Here is a 19,563-nt window from a genome sequence, read left to right as displayed (position 1 = left end):
GACCACCTCCTGTTCTGACAAACTAACGGCGCTAGAGCGCTCAAAAACATTTTATTCCCCCCTCTGCTTCTTTACCTCTGTAAACTTGTAGGGGTAGTTATTTTTCGATAATGACCCAGCAACCAAACAAATAACGACCCAGCAACAGCCTGAATCCTCGATAGTGCAATGGGTTGAGAGGTTGTTCTGTTTCGGTACTACTTTTTGCGACTGAAAAGTTCCGAACGCTCTAATGTACGAAGTATACATCTCTGGAGCAAACAATACAAACATACCGCATTTAAATTAACAACTACAGGCCTGAACACATGAATCTCCATATAAAATCCATGAGTTCGGTTGTTTTCTGAATCTCATCTGCCGTGCTCAAGCCGTTCATCACAAGCAATTTCCCAAGGCAAGTAACTCATACTTTGTCTAGCAACAAGAGTAGTTCCCCTTCTTTTCACTCAGTTCCTTCGACAACAGACTGCAATCCGACGGTCAGTTTTCAACAATATTTCATTTAATAAACAGATCACACGCAACCAAATGCACACATCTCATCAATTTAAACAACATAAAGGGGTTTCATACACTATTTTCCCCAGAAAACTGAACTTCATACAGTTTTTAACGTTGGAACACGGGTGCAAAAGTTCGTCTGCTAGTCCCATTTGACGAAAAAACATTATCCTAAGCGATACCAAAACATATACAGAACACACAATATCTGCCTTTGGAGCCACAGCAGAATAACAGCATATCTGTGTACTTGATTTTAGCCCAAAATAGGAAAACTGACAAGAAGTGTTAACAGAATGGAATGATTTGCACGGAACTATACAACCGCGCATTAATCGATCGCCTGCGCAGGTTGACTGGTTGAGAGAATAGGATTCGATCAAACTTTCGCAAAAAAACTCCTCTTTTCTTTGAATAACTGAAGAAAGGAGGAATAAAGAGGTTACACACCTCGTCTCAGTGATTATAAAAAATAATGGTCTCAGTTCGCGGTCATGAAAAAGCTCGCTAAAGCTCGCATTTTTCATGATCCGCAAACTTCGACCATTATTTTTGATAATCACTGAGACTCGGCATGTAACCTCTACGTATTCACCCTCTCTGGATAACTTGCACATGTCAAAACAGTTGCAGAAACACAAATCTGACAACCGTTAGGCTTTTTCTCTTTTTTTCACTTTTGGCAGCGTTCACTCTAAATTTGCCGCCTAAAACGGACTCGTTTCTGTCCACAGCCAAAGCTTTTATCACACAACAATTGCTATGACAGCTATTTGTAACATTTTAGCAGTGTTGACCCCGAGTTTCTACTGCAAACAAAAAATAATAGCAACATCTCAAAGTATGTGCGAGTCCCCCAATACGGACCACCTTCAACAAATCGAAGAAAATAAAAGCTAAAGGCTATTTTCATTAATTCATTAAGAAGCTTGCTGGAAATAACCTATAACAAGCCCTCGAGATTTAAAAAAAAATATAACAAAAAGTCTTCTTTTCGTGGAAGTTGATAAATTCACTTATTATCACTCTGTTTTTGATAAGCTTCTTTAGTTTCCTGTGCTTCAAATAATGCTCTCATCAACCCGAAACAGATAAATCTAAAGCATAGTTTAATTAGTCTGAATTGTACACTGAGTTGTATCATGTTATTTTGAAGTATAGGGGGCTTTTTACAGTGATTCGTGAAGGCCGCTTCACTGGTCCATATTAGGCGCCCAAGCTCCTAATATGGACCATTTTTGATTTTTTTTTCTGTATTTAATTTTTGCTGAATGTCAATCAATCAATATGAGGCTTATATCGCGCGTATTCCGTGGGTACAGTTCTAAGCGCAGGGATTTTTTTTTATCAAAGCTATTCCACTCTAATTAGGCCTAACGGTTAACCTAAGAGAGAAGGACTACCAAACACAAAATGAAACTTTTTCGCAAGAAAACAAGCTAGTTATCAGCATGAAACAAAAAGTGGTCCATATTAGGAGCCCTTCCCCTACCTCTGTACCAAGAAGCCATTTAAAACGCACTACACATTTCTCACTTTGCTAAGACTATACGACAAGGAGCCGTCTACAACCTAGTCCAAATTGCTCATTTTGCTAAAACAATACGACCAGGAGCTAATTATAAACCACTACAAATGGCTCATTTGGCTATAACCCTGCGAAAAGACGACATCTGAAATTCGCATCAAATGACTTGTTAAAATCTCCATTTCAAGACGCTGAACATCGTGTAAATCCTCTGGTAGGAAGCTGTCCACTAAAGAAGAGCAAAGCCATTACCCGTCTCCAGATCTGATTGCTACGTCCTTGAACCCTGGCTCCAACACCTTTTGCTTGGCGGAGTGTCATGTGAACATGATTGATTAACATGTAACACGAAGTTGAAGGTCGGCAGGGAAGGTACGGTGCATACTCGTCATTACAGTGTTCTAATTTAGATGGTCGAACGTGTTACTGTGTAGCAAAGACATGTACGCGTACGTGTAGATATTGCGTCACCTTATGTTCTCCAATGTTCCAAATGCATACGTTGTTTTGCTCCCACCAAGACTGCAGATCTTGGCAACCGCGTGACGTAAAAACTAGATTTGATGACGTTACCCGTACACGTCCTGAAAAGTGCTGATCTAGATCTTGCTATTTGGTAATTACAGACTCATTCAGTAACTGTGTGTACTTTGTGTATTATAAGTATTATATCATTTTGGTTTGCTCATTAACTTTGTTTTGGTGTTCACGGCATTGTTTGGTTAGTTTTACTTTTTGTTTTATTATCTTGTCTGATTACAGTATTTTTGATTATCTTTTTGATTTCTGTATGAAAACAAGTTTACAGACAGACAACCAGCCAGGAACTCAACCAGACAGCCAGCAAGACAAACAGCCAGACAGAGAAGCGACGACAACGACAAGACAAGTCGCGTAAGGCAAAATTACTACATTTAGTCAAGCTGTGGAACTCACAGAATGAAACTGAACGCACTGCATTTTTTCACAATGACAGTAGTCCGCCGCTTGTGCAAAACGGAGTGAAACTGACGAGCCTGTTCAGCGCGGTAGTGGTTTCGCTGTGCTGCATAGCACGCTTTTCTGTACCTCTCTTCGTTTTAACTTTCTGGGCGTGTTTGTAATCCAAACATATCATATTTATATGTTTTTGGAATCAGGAACCGACAAGGAATAAGTTGAAATTGTTTTTAAATCGATTTGGGAAATTTTATTTTGATCATAATTTTTACATTTTTAATTTTCAGAACTTGTTTTTAATCCAAATATAACATATTTATATGTTTTTGGAATCAGGAAATGATGTAGAATAAGATGAACGTAAATTTGGATCGTTTTATATAAAAACAATTATTACAATTTTCAGATTTTTAATGACCAAAGTCATTAATTAATTTTTAAGCCACCAAACTGAAATGCAATACCGAAGTCCGGCCTTCGTCGAAGATTGCTTTACAAAAATGTCAATCAATTTGATTGAAAAATGAGGGTGTGACAGTGCCGCCTCAACTTTGACAAAAAGCCGGATATGACGTCATCAAAAGTATTTATCGAAAAAATGAAAAAAAAGTCCGGGGATATCATTCCCAGGAACTCTCATGTCAAAAAATTTCATAAAGATCGGTCCAGTAGTTTGGTCTGAATCGCTCTACACACACACACACGCACAGACAGACACACACACATACACCACGACCCTCGTCTCGATTCCCCCTCTATGTTAAAACATGTAATCAAAACTTGACTAAATGTAAAAAGCGTCTAAGACGGGACCCGGACGGTCTCACGACCGGGAAATCCCAATATAAAAGGCTTCCTCGGCGCTCCGCATTTCACGACAATGAACACCAAGTAACGTCCCCCATTAGTAGTCCTTTCTCTCGCCACGACTAATGCCATTAACGAACAATCCCTTGGTCAGTCTATCTCGACTCGGAATTCGATTGCCCTCTTTTAGACACAGCCACTTTACGTCGTTGTACTGGATGCAACTTGGTAGTTCCAACAGCCACTCTACGACGCAAATTACTTCACGATGGGGGATGGTGGCGGTACAGATTCTAAAGAAAGTGTCTGAAAGTATTGCTTGGCACCCCTTGCGCGATGAAACTTGGTGTTGCAAATATCCACTCAAGACTTTACGATTGATGAAAGCAGTGAACACGTTCTGAAAGGGAGACTTACACTACCATTGTGCTTGTTCTGATAGATGTGTGTGTGTATTTGTGTGAGCGTGCGTGCGTGCGTGCGTGCGTGCGTGCGAGCGTGCGAGCGTACGCGCTTGCGTGCATGTGTGTGTGTGTGTGTGTGTGTGTGTGTGTGTGTGAGTGTGTGTGTGTTGTGTGTGTGTGTGTGTGTGTGTGTGTGTGTGTGTGCAGTATTGAACTAACGACATCTCACTCCATTTTGACATTCACATTAGTCAGCTTTGCCCCTCTTGTGAAGCTGTGCTTCTGCTGACTTGTAGTACGATGTGTCCTCTTCAACACACTGCGCGTGCAAATTCCTCTACCTCTATGCAATATGAATACCAGCCTCGCATCAAATATCCACTTCTCACTTCAGTTCCTCAGATACATGTATTCAAAATATAACGAGGAGAAAATACGCTATCCCGGCTGGTGGCACTTACACTAACGGACTGAAGGGATAAACAACAAAAAGAAAATACAACAAACTTGGAAACTACACAGATTGTCACACACACACGTCCAACACCAACCCCCCCCCCCCCCCCCAACGCACACACACACACACACACACACACACACACACACACAACCACACCCACACCCACACAAAAAGCACACACACACACACGCGCGCGCACACACCACCACAACCACCACAACCGCCACAACCACCATCAACATCATAACAATCATTCATCATCAACACCTCCACCCTAAAACAAAACAAAATCCTCCAACCCCCCCCCCCCCCCCCCCCCTCCATAAAAGAAAACAAGTCGCGTAAGGCGAAATTACTACATTTAGTCAAGCTGTGGAACTCACAGAATGAAACTGAACGCACTGCATTTTTTCACAATGACAGTAGTCTGTAGAAGGCAGTGAAATTGACGAGCCTGTTTAGCGCGGCAGTGGTTGCGCTGTGCTGCATAGCACGCTTTTCTGTACCTCTCTTCGTTTTAACTTTCTGAGCGTGTTTTTAATCCAAACATATCACATCTATATGTTTTTGGAATCAGGAACCGACAAGGAATAAGATAAAATTGTTTTTAAATCGATTTCGGAAATTGTATTTTGATAATAATTTTTATATTTTTAATTTTCAGAGCTTGTTTTTAATCCGAATATAACATATTTATGTTTTTGGAATCAGAAAATAATGAAGAATAAGATGAACGTAATTTTGGATCGTTTAACAAACAAATATTTGTAATTACAATTTTCAGATTTTTAATGACCAAAGTCATTAATTAATTTGTAGGCCACCAAGCTGAAATGCAATACCAAAGTCCGGCCTTCATCGAAGATTGCTTTGTCAAAATTTCAATCAAATTTATTGAAAAATGAGGGTGTGACAGTGCCGCCTAAACTGTTACAAAAAGCCGGATATGACGTCATCAAAGACATTTATCAAAAACAAAGAAAAACACCTCTGGGGATATCATACCGAGGAACTCTCATGTAAAATGTCATAAAGATCGGTCCAGTAGTTTACTCTGAATCGCTCTACACGCACACACACACACACAGACAGACAGACACACACACACACACACACACACACACAATCACCCACACACACACACACACACACACACACACACACACACACACACACACACACACATACACCACGACTCTGTCCTCTATTCCTCCTCTATTTTAAAACATTTAGTCAAAACTTGACTAAAATGAAAAAGAACCACTCACCACAGCATTAATGACAAATTGAGCATCGGGAGGCGGCAGGTCAAGGACGATGCGGATTTCCCTGTTCCTGTCTGCGTGGTGCATAGTCTTCAACAGGTGGAGGCACGCGGTCGTGTTCGCGACGTAGCGTGCCGACACCTCGGGCGAGAACTGGTATTCGTGGGCAAAGTCGTGGATCTGCTCCAGCCGAAATAACGCTGAAAAGACAAGAAAGAAAGAAGGAGGTTTAGTAAAAAAAATACACGAAATACACGAATACACGTTAAAAAGAAAACAGGCTTAATACAACAACAGGTATTCGTGGGCAAAGTCGTGAATCTGCTCCAGCAAAAGTAGCATTGACACCGTAATACACCCATCTTCGTCAGTGGAGTATATGTAGAACAGGCTCTGCATGTATCGGTACCGTATATCATCAATAGACACATCTTCGTCAGTGGAATAGATGTAGAGCAAGCGGTACATGTATCGGTACCGTATATCATTAATAAACTCTCCTTCGTCAGTGGAATAGATGTAGAGCAGGCTGGTCATGTATCGGTATCGTATATAATTAACACTCACCTTCATCAGTGGAGTAGATGTAGAGCAAGCGGTACAAGTATCGGTACCGTATATCATTAACAGACTCACCTTCGTCAGTGGAGTAGATGTAGAGCAGGCCGTCCCAGCGATAGGTCTGCACGACGTCCACGATGGCTTTGGTGATGCTGGGCTGCATGAAGAACTGCAGGCTGCGTTTCTTGGCGTCGCCACGCGTGCGGGGGTCCGACGGGTTGTTGAAGAAGATGAAGGGGATCTCGAGACTCTCGGAGTACGCCCTGACGGTGTCCAGTGTGGGTCGTCCCGCGTGACCCAGCAACACGATGGCGCCCTGAGACAGCAGCGAGCACACTGCGGACACCACGCCAAGAACATGTATCATGTGACAGAGCAGGGAGACAAGAGGGAGAGAGAGAAAGGGGGTAGGGTGGGAGAGGGGGTGAGGGAAACAGAGAGGGGGAGGGAGATGGAGAGCTAGAGTGAAAGATAGTGAAAGAGAGATAGTGTGTGTGTGTGTGTGTACGTGTGTGTATGTGTATGTGTGTGTGTGTGTGTGTGTGTATGTATGTGTGTGCGTGCGTGCGTGCGTGCGTGCGCGCGTGTGTGTGTCCTTCGCTGGGGGTATGCAATGCCTTGGCTGGTTGACTGTGCCAAAGGCATTGTACTTCTAGTCAAAAAACAAATTCTGAGTTTTGTTTTGTGTTTTGACAGGATTAGCCTCCTTCATGTGTACCTATCTGTGTACCTATCGGGGCCTATTTTTACATTTAGTCAAGTTTTTTTTTCGGTTTTTTTTTTCGTCTTTACACTTGTTCCTTTGTCCCGTTGTGCTCTCACGCCGCCCCGTCCCTGCACTCGCTGCTCCAACCACCTCTGAATTTCGTTCCGCTGCCAGACTTGTCGATTTTACAGACGCTACAGGGAGGATGTCGGGTCGCTGCGGTAGGCTACCCTCGGAAGATGACACTGCACTTCTGCTGAGTCACTTCGACGGTGCTTGGTAGTGGGTCTGTCCCGAGCTGACGGACGCAGCCCACTACCTACTATGCCCCCTACAAACGACATTGACTGCTAAGTCGCGGAGCCAGATTGAGTGAGCAGACCGCCACCACGTGCCTCCGTCGACCCCCCAGAACGTCACACGTTGAAGACTGACAGCAGAACTACTATTCACTAAGGAACAGGAACACTGAGACCAAAGTCACCATGAGAGCTCCGGGCATGAAGGGCCACAAAAGCAAGGACAATTTATATTTTGGATGATTAATGAGGAGAGGATGATTATAATGATGCTTTGGATTTTCAATTTTGGTTTGAGTCTACGTGACAGGGCAGCACTCTACGCTTACTGTCAACCAGGCCCGAGAACTGCCGCACCTGCGGTGTTGGTCAGGTATTCAGAACCTGAGCACCCTCAAAGTCGCATTTGTTAAGTGAATAACACTCGGCTGTGTGATCCTAGCCTTCCCATAGGAACCATAGCACTTCCACTCTGGGTAGGAGCCGACCGTAGCCCGAAAAACCCACATGACCTTGATGGGATTCGAACCCACGACCTCCCGGCCAGCTGCCCGATGCGCTGACTTTTTTTCTTGTTCTGCCGGTGTGAGACAAGGTGAGAACTTGTCTCCCCTGCTTTTTTCCGTATATTTAAACGATCTGAAGAATTATTTTGATCGGGAGTCAGCTCTAAATACCTTAGGACGTGAATCCGAAAATGTAAACTGTGACAACAGTGATATTAACGTTCTGTATGGGTTGTTCATTTTGTTGTATGCTGACGATACGGTTATTTTTGCTGAATCGCCAGAATCCTTGCAGATTGCTCTAGATATTATGGACAGATATTGTAAAGATTGGTTTTTGAAATTGAATGTAACTAAAACAAAAGTAATGATTTTCTCAAGAGGGAAAGTAAGAAAAATTCCGACATTTACATTCAATGGTCGGAAACTTGATATTGTGTATGATTTTCAATACCTGGGTATTAAATTTAGCTACAATGGTAAATTTACTGTTGCACAGAAGAATTTGTATGACCGTGCCTCCAAGGCCATGTTTGCTTTATTACGTAAAACTAGAAAACTGTTTTTGCCTCTTGATGTCCAAATTGACCTCTTTGAAAAAACTGTGGTCCCTATTTTACTTTACGGTTTTGAAGTATGGTGCCCTTACATGTCTGATCTAGCTAACAAATTACAGATACGATTTTTTAAGATGATTTTGAAAGTTGGCAAATCAACACCAACAAACATGGTTTTGGGTGAATTAGGTCAGTTCCCTGTAAGTATTCAAGCGAAATGTCGTATGTTGAATTTTTGGTACAAACTTGCATTTTCAAATGGTTCTGACAAACTTTCTTGTGTGACATATCGTTTTTTGTTTAAAATGTATGAATCTGGTGTATACAAGTCAAAATATTTGCTTTCTGTCCATGGTGTTCTAAATGAGTTAGGCTTTAGTGATTTTTGGCACAATCAAACTATCGATAATGTAACGGATGGTGGTTATTTTAATACTTTCAAAGCACTGATGAAAAATAGGCTACAAGACCAATTTGTCCAAACCTGGCATTCAGAAATAAATAACAATGAGTTTTATTATAATTATAGAATGTATAAAGAGAATTTTGAGTTTGAAAAGTACTTGTCCATCCTGCCGGTTAATTTAGCAAACGCTGTTTTAAAATTTAGAACACTGAATCATAAATTGCCTATACAAAAAGGTAGGACTCTTAGTATTCCCAGACAAGACAGAATCTGTCACAAATGTTCATCAGGTGACCTTGGGGACGAGTTCCATTATATTTTTGTATGTCCTTTTTTTACCAATTATAGAAAACAGTTGTTACGGTGCTATTATTATGCCCGCCCCAATTCAGTTAAATTCAGAGAGCTTTTTTCCACTACAAAAAAGAGTTTATTGCTAAAACTCGCAAAGTTCATGACACTTGTCATGGACTGTTTGAGAAGCGAGTAAAATTTAATTCTCTTTTAGCTTTATACTCCGTTATCTGTTTTGTGTTGTTTGTAATAGTATCTTTGTCCTTATGTTAACTCACCCATCACCCCCCCTCCCCCTTCCCCCCATTTCCCATAGTAAAGAAATGTATGTAATTACTTTGTGTGTTTTATTATTATTATTATTATTATTATTATTATTATTATTATTATTATTATTATTATTATTATTATTATTATTATTATTGTTGAATTGTTTCTTGTATTGTTTTTGCTCTCCCTCACCCCTCAACTCCCTTTTCTGTACATAGTCTGATTTCTTTTTGTTTTAGTTCCTTTTATTTGGTGTTGAATGAAATGTGTTTTTATTGTGTTTTTTAATTTTCCATGTACCCTCACGGGGTTTTATCGGAATAAAACTTGACTTGACTTGACTTGCTAACCGCTGCGCTACGGGGGCTGGTGTTTTGACTAAATGTGTTAACATAGAGGGGGAATCGAGACGGGGGTCGTGGTGTGTGTGTGTGTGTAGAGCGATGCAGAGTAAACTACTAGACCGATCTTCATGAAACTTTACATGAGAGTTCCTCGGTATGATACCCCCGGGATTTTTTTTTCGTTTTTTTTTTATAAATGTCTTTGATGACGTCATATCCGGCTTTTTGTAACAGTTGAGGCGGCACTGTCACACCCTCATTTTTCAATAAAATTGATTGAAATTTTGGCCAAGCAATCTTCGATGAAGGCCGGACTTTGGTATTGCATTTAAGCTTGGAGGCTTAATAATTAATTAATGACTTTGGTCGACCTTAAAAATCTGAAAATTGTAATTAAAATCATTTTTGTATAAAATGATCCAAAATTACGTGTATCGTATTTTTCATTATTGTCTGATTCCAAAAACATATACATATGTTATATTCGGATTAAAAACAAGCTCTGAAAACTAAAAATATAAAAATTATGATTAAAATAAATTTCCGAAATCGATTTAAAAACAATTTCATCTTATTCCTTGTCGGTTCCTGATTCCAAAAACGTATAGATATGATATGTTTGGATTAAAAACACGCTCAGAAAGTTAAAACGAAGAGAGGTACAGAAAAGCGTGCTATGCAGCACAGCGAAACCACTACCGCGCTAAACAGGCTCGTTAATTTCACTGCCTTTTGCACGAGCGGCGGACTACGGTCATTGTGAAAAAATGCAGTGCGTTTAGTTTCATTCTGTGAGTTCCACAGCTTGACTAAATGTAGTAATTTCGCCTTACGCGACTTGTTTTTAAAGTCGGACGGAACAGCCGTCTTTCGATGCAGGTCATATTTCGTTTACAGATTGTTTTGTGTAAGTTACTTCAAAAATGCTTGCTTTGACACAAGAAATAATTATGTACACGGCTTAGTCAAATGAAGGCAGATTATCAGTGGAAAAAAATCGTGTGGGTCTTTAAAAGAACACACACAAAAATAAATTAACAATACAAACAGAACACGTTAGTTACAACTTTATCGATGTTTTGAGGCAAAGTTATTTACATCTGAACATTCCATGCCAGCAGAATCAAACCTCTCTTGATCGCGAGTTCAGTCTCAAAGATGGAGAGGTCAGTTTGTTTCTGTCAATAACAAATGGGCCAGCTGCATTATTTCACATCGTGCATGGCGCATGGATCTCGAAAGCAATGCGTCAGCCGGCAGACAAATTGCAACGTATGATTGACACAGCAACGTCATGAATAAGAATCACGCGGACCGTCACTCTCTTATGGCATACAGGTACGACACAAAATGGTAGAGCAAAACAAAATCCTACTCTATAGCACTTAGTGCAAGCATGCACTCACTTGATAGCTCTTTTAAAGGCTATTTAAGCATAGTGGACAAAAATCAACCATAATCGTCTATTCTGCCTTGCTGTTTCGTTATTAAGGTTTTAAAGGTTATAATTCAGTGTTTGGTTCATAGAGCTTTTAAGCTAACACAATACACAGCTTATCCCCCCCCACACACACACACACAGAGGGCGTGTACGCAGGCGCAAAAATACAGAGAACTAAATTAGGCGGAAATCCAACAAAAAATGTCTATCATAACTAACTGGAGAACATTGAAATAACCTCATATCAATCCTACACGTGCATCCAAAACATCCCTCTCCTCGCACAAAGAGAGAGGGGGAGTGCACGCAGCTACAGCAAATAGTGTTCCAAATTTAGCAGAAATCCAACAAAAAATGTCCATCATAACGAACTAGAGAACATTGAAATAACCTATCAATCCTATAAGTTCATTCAAAACACCCCTCACAATATGCGGCCCTAAATTCCCCAGGACATTCAGAGGCTAAAGTCGAAAAAGGCATTCCTCATTACCAGAACAGCTACTATCCTCAGTGTATACTAATACAGAGAGGTTTCAATTGTTTTTAGTGCTGCTTTGTTTTTCTGATTAAACTACTAGTCATTGTGCATTTTGGTTAATGGACTGATGATGTCATTTGTATGGAGTCGACGCACGTGCGAGGATATGTATGTGTGGGAGGGGGGGGGGGGGGGCGCGGGAGATGGAAGCTTGCTGTATGTTATGTAATGTATATATTGTGTGTGATACGTGGAAATGTGATACTATTTATTTGCATGTATGATACAGGTACAAATGTGATAATTGTAGGCTTATACTAGTGATTACTGTGTGTGATACATGAAATGTGATATGAATGCTGTTTTTATATGTTATACTCTTACTTTCTCCCAAGCGCAAGACAAATTCTTCTATGAAAATTGAAGCCAATAAAATTTGAGTTGAGTTGAGTTGAGGAACATTGCTGTCGTATACAGTGTCTTCTCACACTTTTTTTTTTCAAATCCAAAAAACAAAAATGGCTTTCTCGTTTCTGAAAAATATCACATTCCCTTGGTAATTTGCACTATTCGACCATAATGTTTCTAGGTTTTGCATGGGGAAGTGATTTATTGGTACCGGCAGGGGGGACCCGAGGGCTCACATTATCTTGTTCTAGCCAGACTTATCCATCAGTGTACTGACAGCTGTGCTGGTCTCTCCACAGATAATCTACTGGTTCCACGTGCATTGAAATTGTATGTCATCACTACTTATACACAGCACCCTTTCCAAGCCATCCCCACGTTGTCTGCAATGCATGGAATCTGAAATTGTTTTTCAATGAAAAACATCCTCTTTTTTTATATTTGTTGAGAATACTGAAGATTATGACGAGATTGATTTTTGACATGAATATGGAAAATATAGATTGCTTACGTTCAAAAATTACATAGTTGATTTTTTTCAATAACGAAGTTTGTCTCGGTGACTTTGTCTTCATGAGCAGTGGGAAATTAGGTCCCTGCCAGACTGTAGTTTGACCCGCCCTCATTTACATCATATATACACACGTGTGAAGTGATGATTTAGTTAGCGCATTGGTGGTCTCAGATCAGGAATACTCCGAAGGTGTACGCATATCTTTTAAAGCATTAAAAACTGTCCCTTTTCTGGTTTTGCAACGAATCAGATTCTGCAGAGCTTTTGTGAGCTGGGTTATCTTTTCCTTTCTCACTGTTTTTGTTCATAATCCATTTTTTTCTCTTTAATATTCTATTAATATTAATATTAATATATTCTATTCTTTTAAAATGATAATTCAATGAAATTGATGTCCTCACAGGAAAACGCAGAGACAACGCTGAAGATAAAGCTGAATCTACATTATATCTGAATACATCAAACCCACGAATGACTGTCCAAGTAGCTGTGACTGCTTTCAGCGTTCTCGCAGGAAAGTGGTCATGGTGATTAGTGAATATTATGGACGACAATGTTCGGAACTGCCTTATTATGTTTAGATATTTTATAGATACAGACAGTGCGCTCTATCCTCTGTCGTTATTTCTCAATTATATTCCAAATAACATCCAAGAAGCATCAACATAAAAAGAAAGACAAAGAACAACAGACAGACAGAAACAAAGTAGGACAGACAGAGAGGAACGCAGGAGTGAAAAAAGAAAAGTAGATTAAAAAAAAAACATTAAAAAAAGGAAAACAGGGGGTGGATATACACTCGACTAGACGGGTAAGGTAACAAAGAAACAAAGGAGAAGACTGCCCACGTCTAAAGGGCGATACGTTTGGTTTGGATTGAGATTAACCCGATTCCACAAACAACCTTTGTACTAAAATCGATTTTAAGAGAAGTCTCGGCTAACCGACACCGCATCTGGGTTTTAATCAAGTTGGTAATTTAATTCCCTGTCCTCCAGTGGAGCCCTTTCCCAGAGATGTGAGAATGTTTGCAACCCCCTGTTGTCGCTACCACGAGGTAGTGCATTATCCCCCTTTGTGTGTACACGTAAGCACAAGACCAAGTACGCACGGAAACGATCCTGTAATCCATGTCAGAGTTCGGTGGGTTACAAAAAAGTTAATTTCGTCCGACAGGTCGACCGTCATTAGGCACCTCATGGCTGTTTAATTAAAATTCGTCTTTTTTATTTTCCAGTTATTGTTTTAGTTTGTTTTTTGAGTTGTGTTTGTTTGTTTGTTTGTTGTCTTATTTGCTTGTTAACCTGTTGTTTTGTTTTTATGTGTTTTTTCCTCCATTTTTTCTTTCGATAACTTTCCGTTTGAAAAGAAGACAATGCTGTAGTGTGTTGTATTGTGTTGTGTTGTGTTGTGTTGTGTTGTGTTGTGTTGTGTTGTGTTGTGTTGTTGTTGTGTGATATGACATTGCATGGCATGGCATGGTCTCGTCTTGTCTTGTCTTGTCTTGTCTTGTCTTGTCTTGTCTTGTCTTGTCTTGTCTTGTATGTATTTTAGCATACATATGTGAGAGAGACTTCACATGTGATACATAAATCATCACTACACACTTGTGTATATCATGTAAATGCAGTCGGGTCAAACTACAGACCTAAATTACCACTGCTCATAATGAAAAAGTCACCGAAAAAACTTAAAACGTTGTTTTGCGTTTGCTGTGTCCTCAGTAAGATGTGTAAGAACCCTCGAACTCTCCCGTTAACAAGTAGGTCAATAGTGACTCACGTGCTCTGGAAACGTTGAAGCTGTCCGTAGCATCCACGTAGACTGTTCGCGGAACGAGGAGAAGGTTTGAAGCCTGCTGATTGGCTTTGGCTATTTCCTGTTCGACTTCCTCTGGCAAGTTACCAGACTGACTGTCGTATATCAGACCTGAAACACAGAATGTGTGGTAATTGTTAATTGATTAAACTGTGTCTCGTTACTTGATGAAAATGTGAAATTCAAGGTGCAGATACACAACACAACATTAAATTGATGATGATGATGATGATGATGATGATGACGATAATGATGATGATAATGATGATGATGATGATGATGATGATGATGAAGATGAGGCATGAAGAGCATACATATGTGGTTATTCATAACATCAAATTCATACTAGGCAGGTAATTATAAATACAAGCAGGTAGCAATCGAACATGTAGCAATAGTACAACACAAATATGTTCAGAATATACAATGCACAGCATATCTTTGACGTAATACTAAGTGTGGTAAATCAAAAGGCGTTAAACTACTCAGACATTAAGAGAGAGAGAGAGAGAGAGAGAGAGAGAGAGAGAGAGAGAGAGAGAGAGAGAGAGAGAGAGAGAGAGAGAGAGAGAGAGACAGAGATAGACAGAGACAGAGACAGAGACAGAGATACAGAGAGAGATACAGAGAGACAGAGAGCGACAGAGAGAGATATATAGAGAGAGAGACAGAGAGAGAGAAAGAGAGAGAGCGAGAGAGTGAGACAGGGCCGGACTACCGGGGGGGGGGGGGGGGGGGGGTTATGGAGGTTGCGCAACCCCCCCCCCCCTAGCCTAAACATGTAGCTCACTTATTTAAAACATTTGTTATTATTGTTTATTTTATGCCGTTTCATGCAAGGAGCAACCATTTTCCTATCTCAGAATATGACATACCCATCAGCTCTGCCCCTTGACCCCGCCAGGGGGAACATCCCCCTGGTCCACCACTTGCAACCCCCCCCCCCCTCCTCTTAGCCTAGTCCGGCCCTGTGAGAGAGAGAGAGAGCGAGAGAGAGAGAGAAAGAGACAGAGAGACAGACAGACAGACAGACAGACAAGACCGACATATAGACAAACAAAGACAGCAAGAACGACAGATAGAGCAACAAAGAGAAAGACAGAGAGGGCGTGGGTGGGGGGGGGGGGGGGGGGGGGGCAACGAAATATCCCATCTTCACCAGCAGCCGTTTGCATACGAGCATGCCATCATTCTCAGCGCGTATTGGAGCCCTACAATCTTTTACCGTAACGAGAAAATAATATTAACGTGCCCGCATTACTTTTGCATTTCAGGTCTCATATATTCCACTTGAATAGCAAGAAAAACGCTTCTCAAATCATGAAGCACCACAGGATCCTCTGATCGAAGACGAGGTCACAACCTGTTCACTCTAGCTTACTGATTGGTGCGCCCAAACGAGGCTAGCGTGGCATACAGTGCCATGCAGAGGCCGCTTTAGAAGCATAGCTGATGCAAAGTGTTTTGGTAATGCGGATCAGCTTGTCTTCAGCTCGCCAGTAAGCAGTGATTCATGCTGAAAGATATTGCAATAAACTTTATATTTGCGTTGAAACTCTGACATGGCCCGGTCATTTTAGTTTTCAAAGGATAACTCAAACTCCATGAAAGCTTTCATGGTCGGGGTTTCAATATCATCATGAAGATGAGAAATGAGATCTTGGCTTCTGTTGCAATGTGATTCCTGCTAACAAACTGCATGACAGAATGTGATCACTTGTAATCTCCGCGTGATCATTTGTCGTTTTGGGGAGTTGTTTCTTCAATGTGTCTAATTGGCAGACACTCTTCTAAAAAAAAAGCATTTATAGAAATAATCAAGAAAAGTAAGTTTGTAAACGTTTTATTTTAGACAACAAGTAATGTATCCGCTTTGTCAAGAATTAAGCATTCCACACACTTACACATCTTGTTTTAATAGTCTTCTTGATTTTGATAAGTCAGAAGTCTATCTGTAGTTTCGGGTGTATGTTATGTGTTGTCTCTTTATAATTAATGGACGGGCTATTTGATAACCTATCGTGCTTTTTGTGATGCTTGATTTTGAACGTATGTGGTATGTCTGTTTCGGATTGTTTTGCAAAGGGCAAGTTATAATGTGAGCACATGTCTTGGTTTAAACATAAGTTTATTTTAACAAAGGTAACAATCATGACATGTAGACAAAATACACAGGTAACAGCAACAAGCTAGAAGCTTATAGTGGTGGTCCTGCATGACAGAACAACGTAAGGCGGTAGCGCATGTCTTCCTCTGAAATAAACTCAAGCTCAAAAGTTAAGCAACATTTGTACACAAGACGCTGATACTCTCTGCCCCCATGTTAATTCTGCAAAATCGGGGTTATTTCCTTTCTTAACCTTTTTGACGGGGTCTACACAAAATCGGGTTTATTTCCTTTCTTAACCTTTTTGACGGGGTCTACACAAAATCGGGTTTATTTCCTGTCTTAACCTTTTTGACGGGGTCTACACAAATTGGAAGTCAGGGCTAGGGGGAACCGGAAACTCCTAAACATTATGTTTATGCCCTTTGATTCATCGATAATGTGAATGTCCAACTGTGGTGATCTGGCACCTTGCTTGCGTGGCAAACATTTGGTCACAAATTGAAACTGCCACACACTGGAAAACCGCAGATGGTTTGTCCAGTGAACACGCAGTTCAATCGTGAATTGAAAGTTAGTAGCACAGAAGGACACATTCGTTTGGCTTGTAAAAACCAACATACACATGTGTGAATAATGACAGAAGAACACCACTCGTTGAATAAGGTTCATACTGTCTTTAGAGTGATAATTTACTAAGTTAGTGGGTGTTGTGGCTTCAGCGAGTCTAACCATGTTATCAATGGAATAAGAATAAGAATAAGAATAAGAATACTTTATTATCTCATAGAGAATTCAGGGGTGGTACATAACAATAATACAAACAAGACATTGATTTTACATAAACCATATAGCACTATAACCACACATAATACCACACATAACTGAGCAAAGATGTATGTATCGACTCGTCGGGCTTACCCAAAAAGTGTGCCTTGTTAGCTTTTTTTTTCGTTCTTTTATTCTAACATTCTGTTTTTCGTTTTGTTTTCTTTTTGTTTTTTTTTGTCTGAGCGTAATTGAAGACCACATGCAGTCGACCAAGGAAGTTGCTGTAAGCGCCACGGGAGTTTCTCCCACAAACCGCTCTTCCTTTCTTTCTTTCTTTATTTTTGTTTTGTTTTGTTTCTTTTTTGTTTTCTTTCTTTCATTCTATCATTCTGTATTTTGGTTGTTGTTGTTTTCTCGGTGTAATTAAAGACCACATGCAGTCGACAAAGAGAGTTGCTGTACTCGCCACGGGAGTTTCTTCTATAAAACGTTCTTTCTTTCTGTCTTTCTTTCTGTCGTTCTACCTGTCTAATTTGTTTCTGCTGTATTCTCTTCTTCCTTTTGTTCTTTCTTTCTTTCTTTCTTTCTTTCTTTCTTTCTTTCTTCCTCCCATTCTTTCTTTCTTTCTTTCTTTCTTTCTTTTGTTCTTTCTTTCTTTCTTCCTCCCATTCTTTCTTCCTCCCATTCTTTCTTCCTCCCATTCTTTCTTCCTCCCATTCTTTCTTTCTTTCTTTCTTTCTTTCCAATTGATTAAATTGTGCACCTAGTTTTGAAGAAAAAAGAAGAAGAATTTACTGGTACATCGAAGCGGCATTTCTTTTTTTGCCTTGGAGCACAGATCGCTAATTTACATTAAACAAGCTACAAGTGTGCATGGAAATGTATTAATACATATCTTTATCGTCTGTATCTCACTCACACATTCACATGTATATTTTTCTGCTGTGCATATGTCTGCAAACATTCCCTAAATGCATCAATCAAATGCCAAGGATGGCTGAAAAGGGAGACAAATCAAAAATGACACTTGAGGCCAAAATGTAACCAATGCAGCCATGCCAAACTGCGATTACCCCTCAATAGAAATTAAACCGGATGAAATGGACGCCGCTGAATGCAGCGTGGAACGGACTCTACCCTCACTTATTTTCCGTTCTTGGTGCTGAGAAATTCCAGAGCTGATGTGGCCCACGCCTGTTTTTTTTTTTTTTTTGTGCAATCAGGAAAAAGGCAAGAGCTGACCCGGAACAGACTGCAAGAGAAGACACAGGAACGTAATTTTCTCCACTGGTCTTAAACCCGCTACCCTTTCTTGGTTGAATTGCACTTTTTTGTGCTTCTATTGATTCTTTTTGTCAATTAGATGATTAGATAGATAGATAATTTATTGCCAAGTGTACACTACATGAATGAACATAAAAAATACACGAGGAAAGCAGCTTGCTGTGTGATAAAAACAAAAATAAATAGCATTCATACATCACTGGCGCATAGCATCATACATGTACATACATGGGTAGGACAATTTGGTATCACAGTAACTAATACATACACTATACAGACATGGTGAGAACTATGAAACTCTAAGAGCTATCGGAACCACAATAAAAGTACGCAGAATAAGATAGGATCCCCCCCCCCCCCCCCCCCACTATCAACTACTGTAAGAACTGAACATGTTCCATTCTGATAAAATGTACCTCTAAAACAGCACATAAAAATAAACTCTTCCAACACATCACAGTGGTTAAAGAACGACTAAAACTACTAAAACATACTAGATGTGTATTCCGGTAATAAAACCAGCTGCTAAAACATAGTCTGGCTTCATCGCGTCACAGTGGTGTCACCATACTAAAACCCACTCTATATATCACATTATGTAATGTCAGCTACTAAAAGCATACTCCTAGAGCATCCTAAAACGTGTCACAATCTGTAGAGTTCATTTACCGGTTATTAAAAGCCAGGACAGCCTGGGGGTAGAAACTGTTTCTGAGTCTTGCCGTACGGCATCTGAGGGTTCTGAGCCTGCGCCCCGAGAGCAGAGGCTGGAAGAGATGACCAGCCGGGTGTGTGGGATCCTGCATGATGGACCTACATTTCCTCATTATCGGATTGTATACTGTTGTTGTTGTTTGTTGCATTTTCTCCCTGCTTAAACCACTTATTC

The 19,563-nt window shown here is 40.4% G+C and overlaps 1 protein-coding gene across 1 annotated transcript in view; it reads right to left on the bottom strand.

Moving 5' to 3' along the window:
- The window catches only part of LOC138968050 (glutamate receptor-like), a 108,330-nt gene that overhangs the window by 67,730 nt on the left and 21,037 nt on the right, over positions 1 to 19,563 (bottom strand). The window contains exons 2-4 of the mRNA XM_070340613.1: positions 14,477 to 14,623; positions 6,475 to 6,804; positions 5,911 to 6,107 (exon numbers count right to left, since the gene is read on the bottom strand). Coding sequence (XP_070196714.1) covers positions 5,911 to 6,107; positions 6,475 to 6,804; positions 14,477 to 14,623 — 674 coding nt within the window. The remainder of the gene's footprint in view (positions 1 to 5,910; positions 6,108 to 6,474; positions 6,805 to 14,476; positions 14,624 to 19,563) is intronic.

The sequence above is a fragment of the Littorina saxatilis genome, linkage group LG6 (assembly GCF_037325665.1).
Source record: "Littorina saxatilis isolate snail1 linkage group LG6, US_GU_Lsax_2.0, whole genome shotgun sequence".
In the NCBI taxonomy this organism is placed as follows: domain Eukaryota; kingdom Metazoa; phylum Mollusca; class Gastropoda; order Littorinimorpha; family Littorinidae; genus Littorina; species Littorina saxatilis.
Note: the sequence above shows the minus strand (reverse complement) of the source record. Positions and strands in the feature narration are given on the sequence as shown.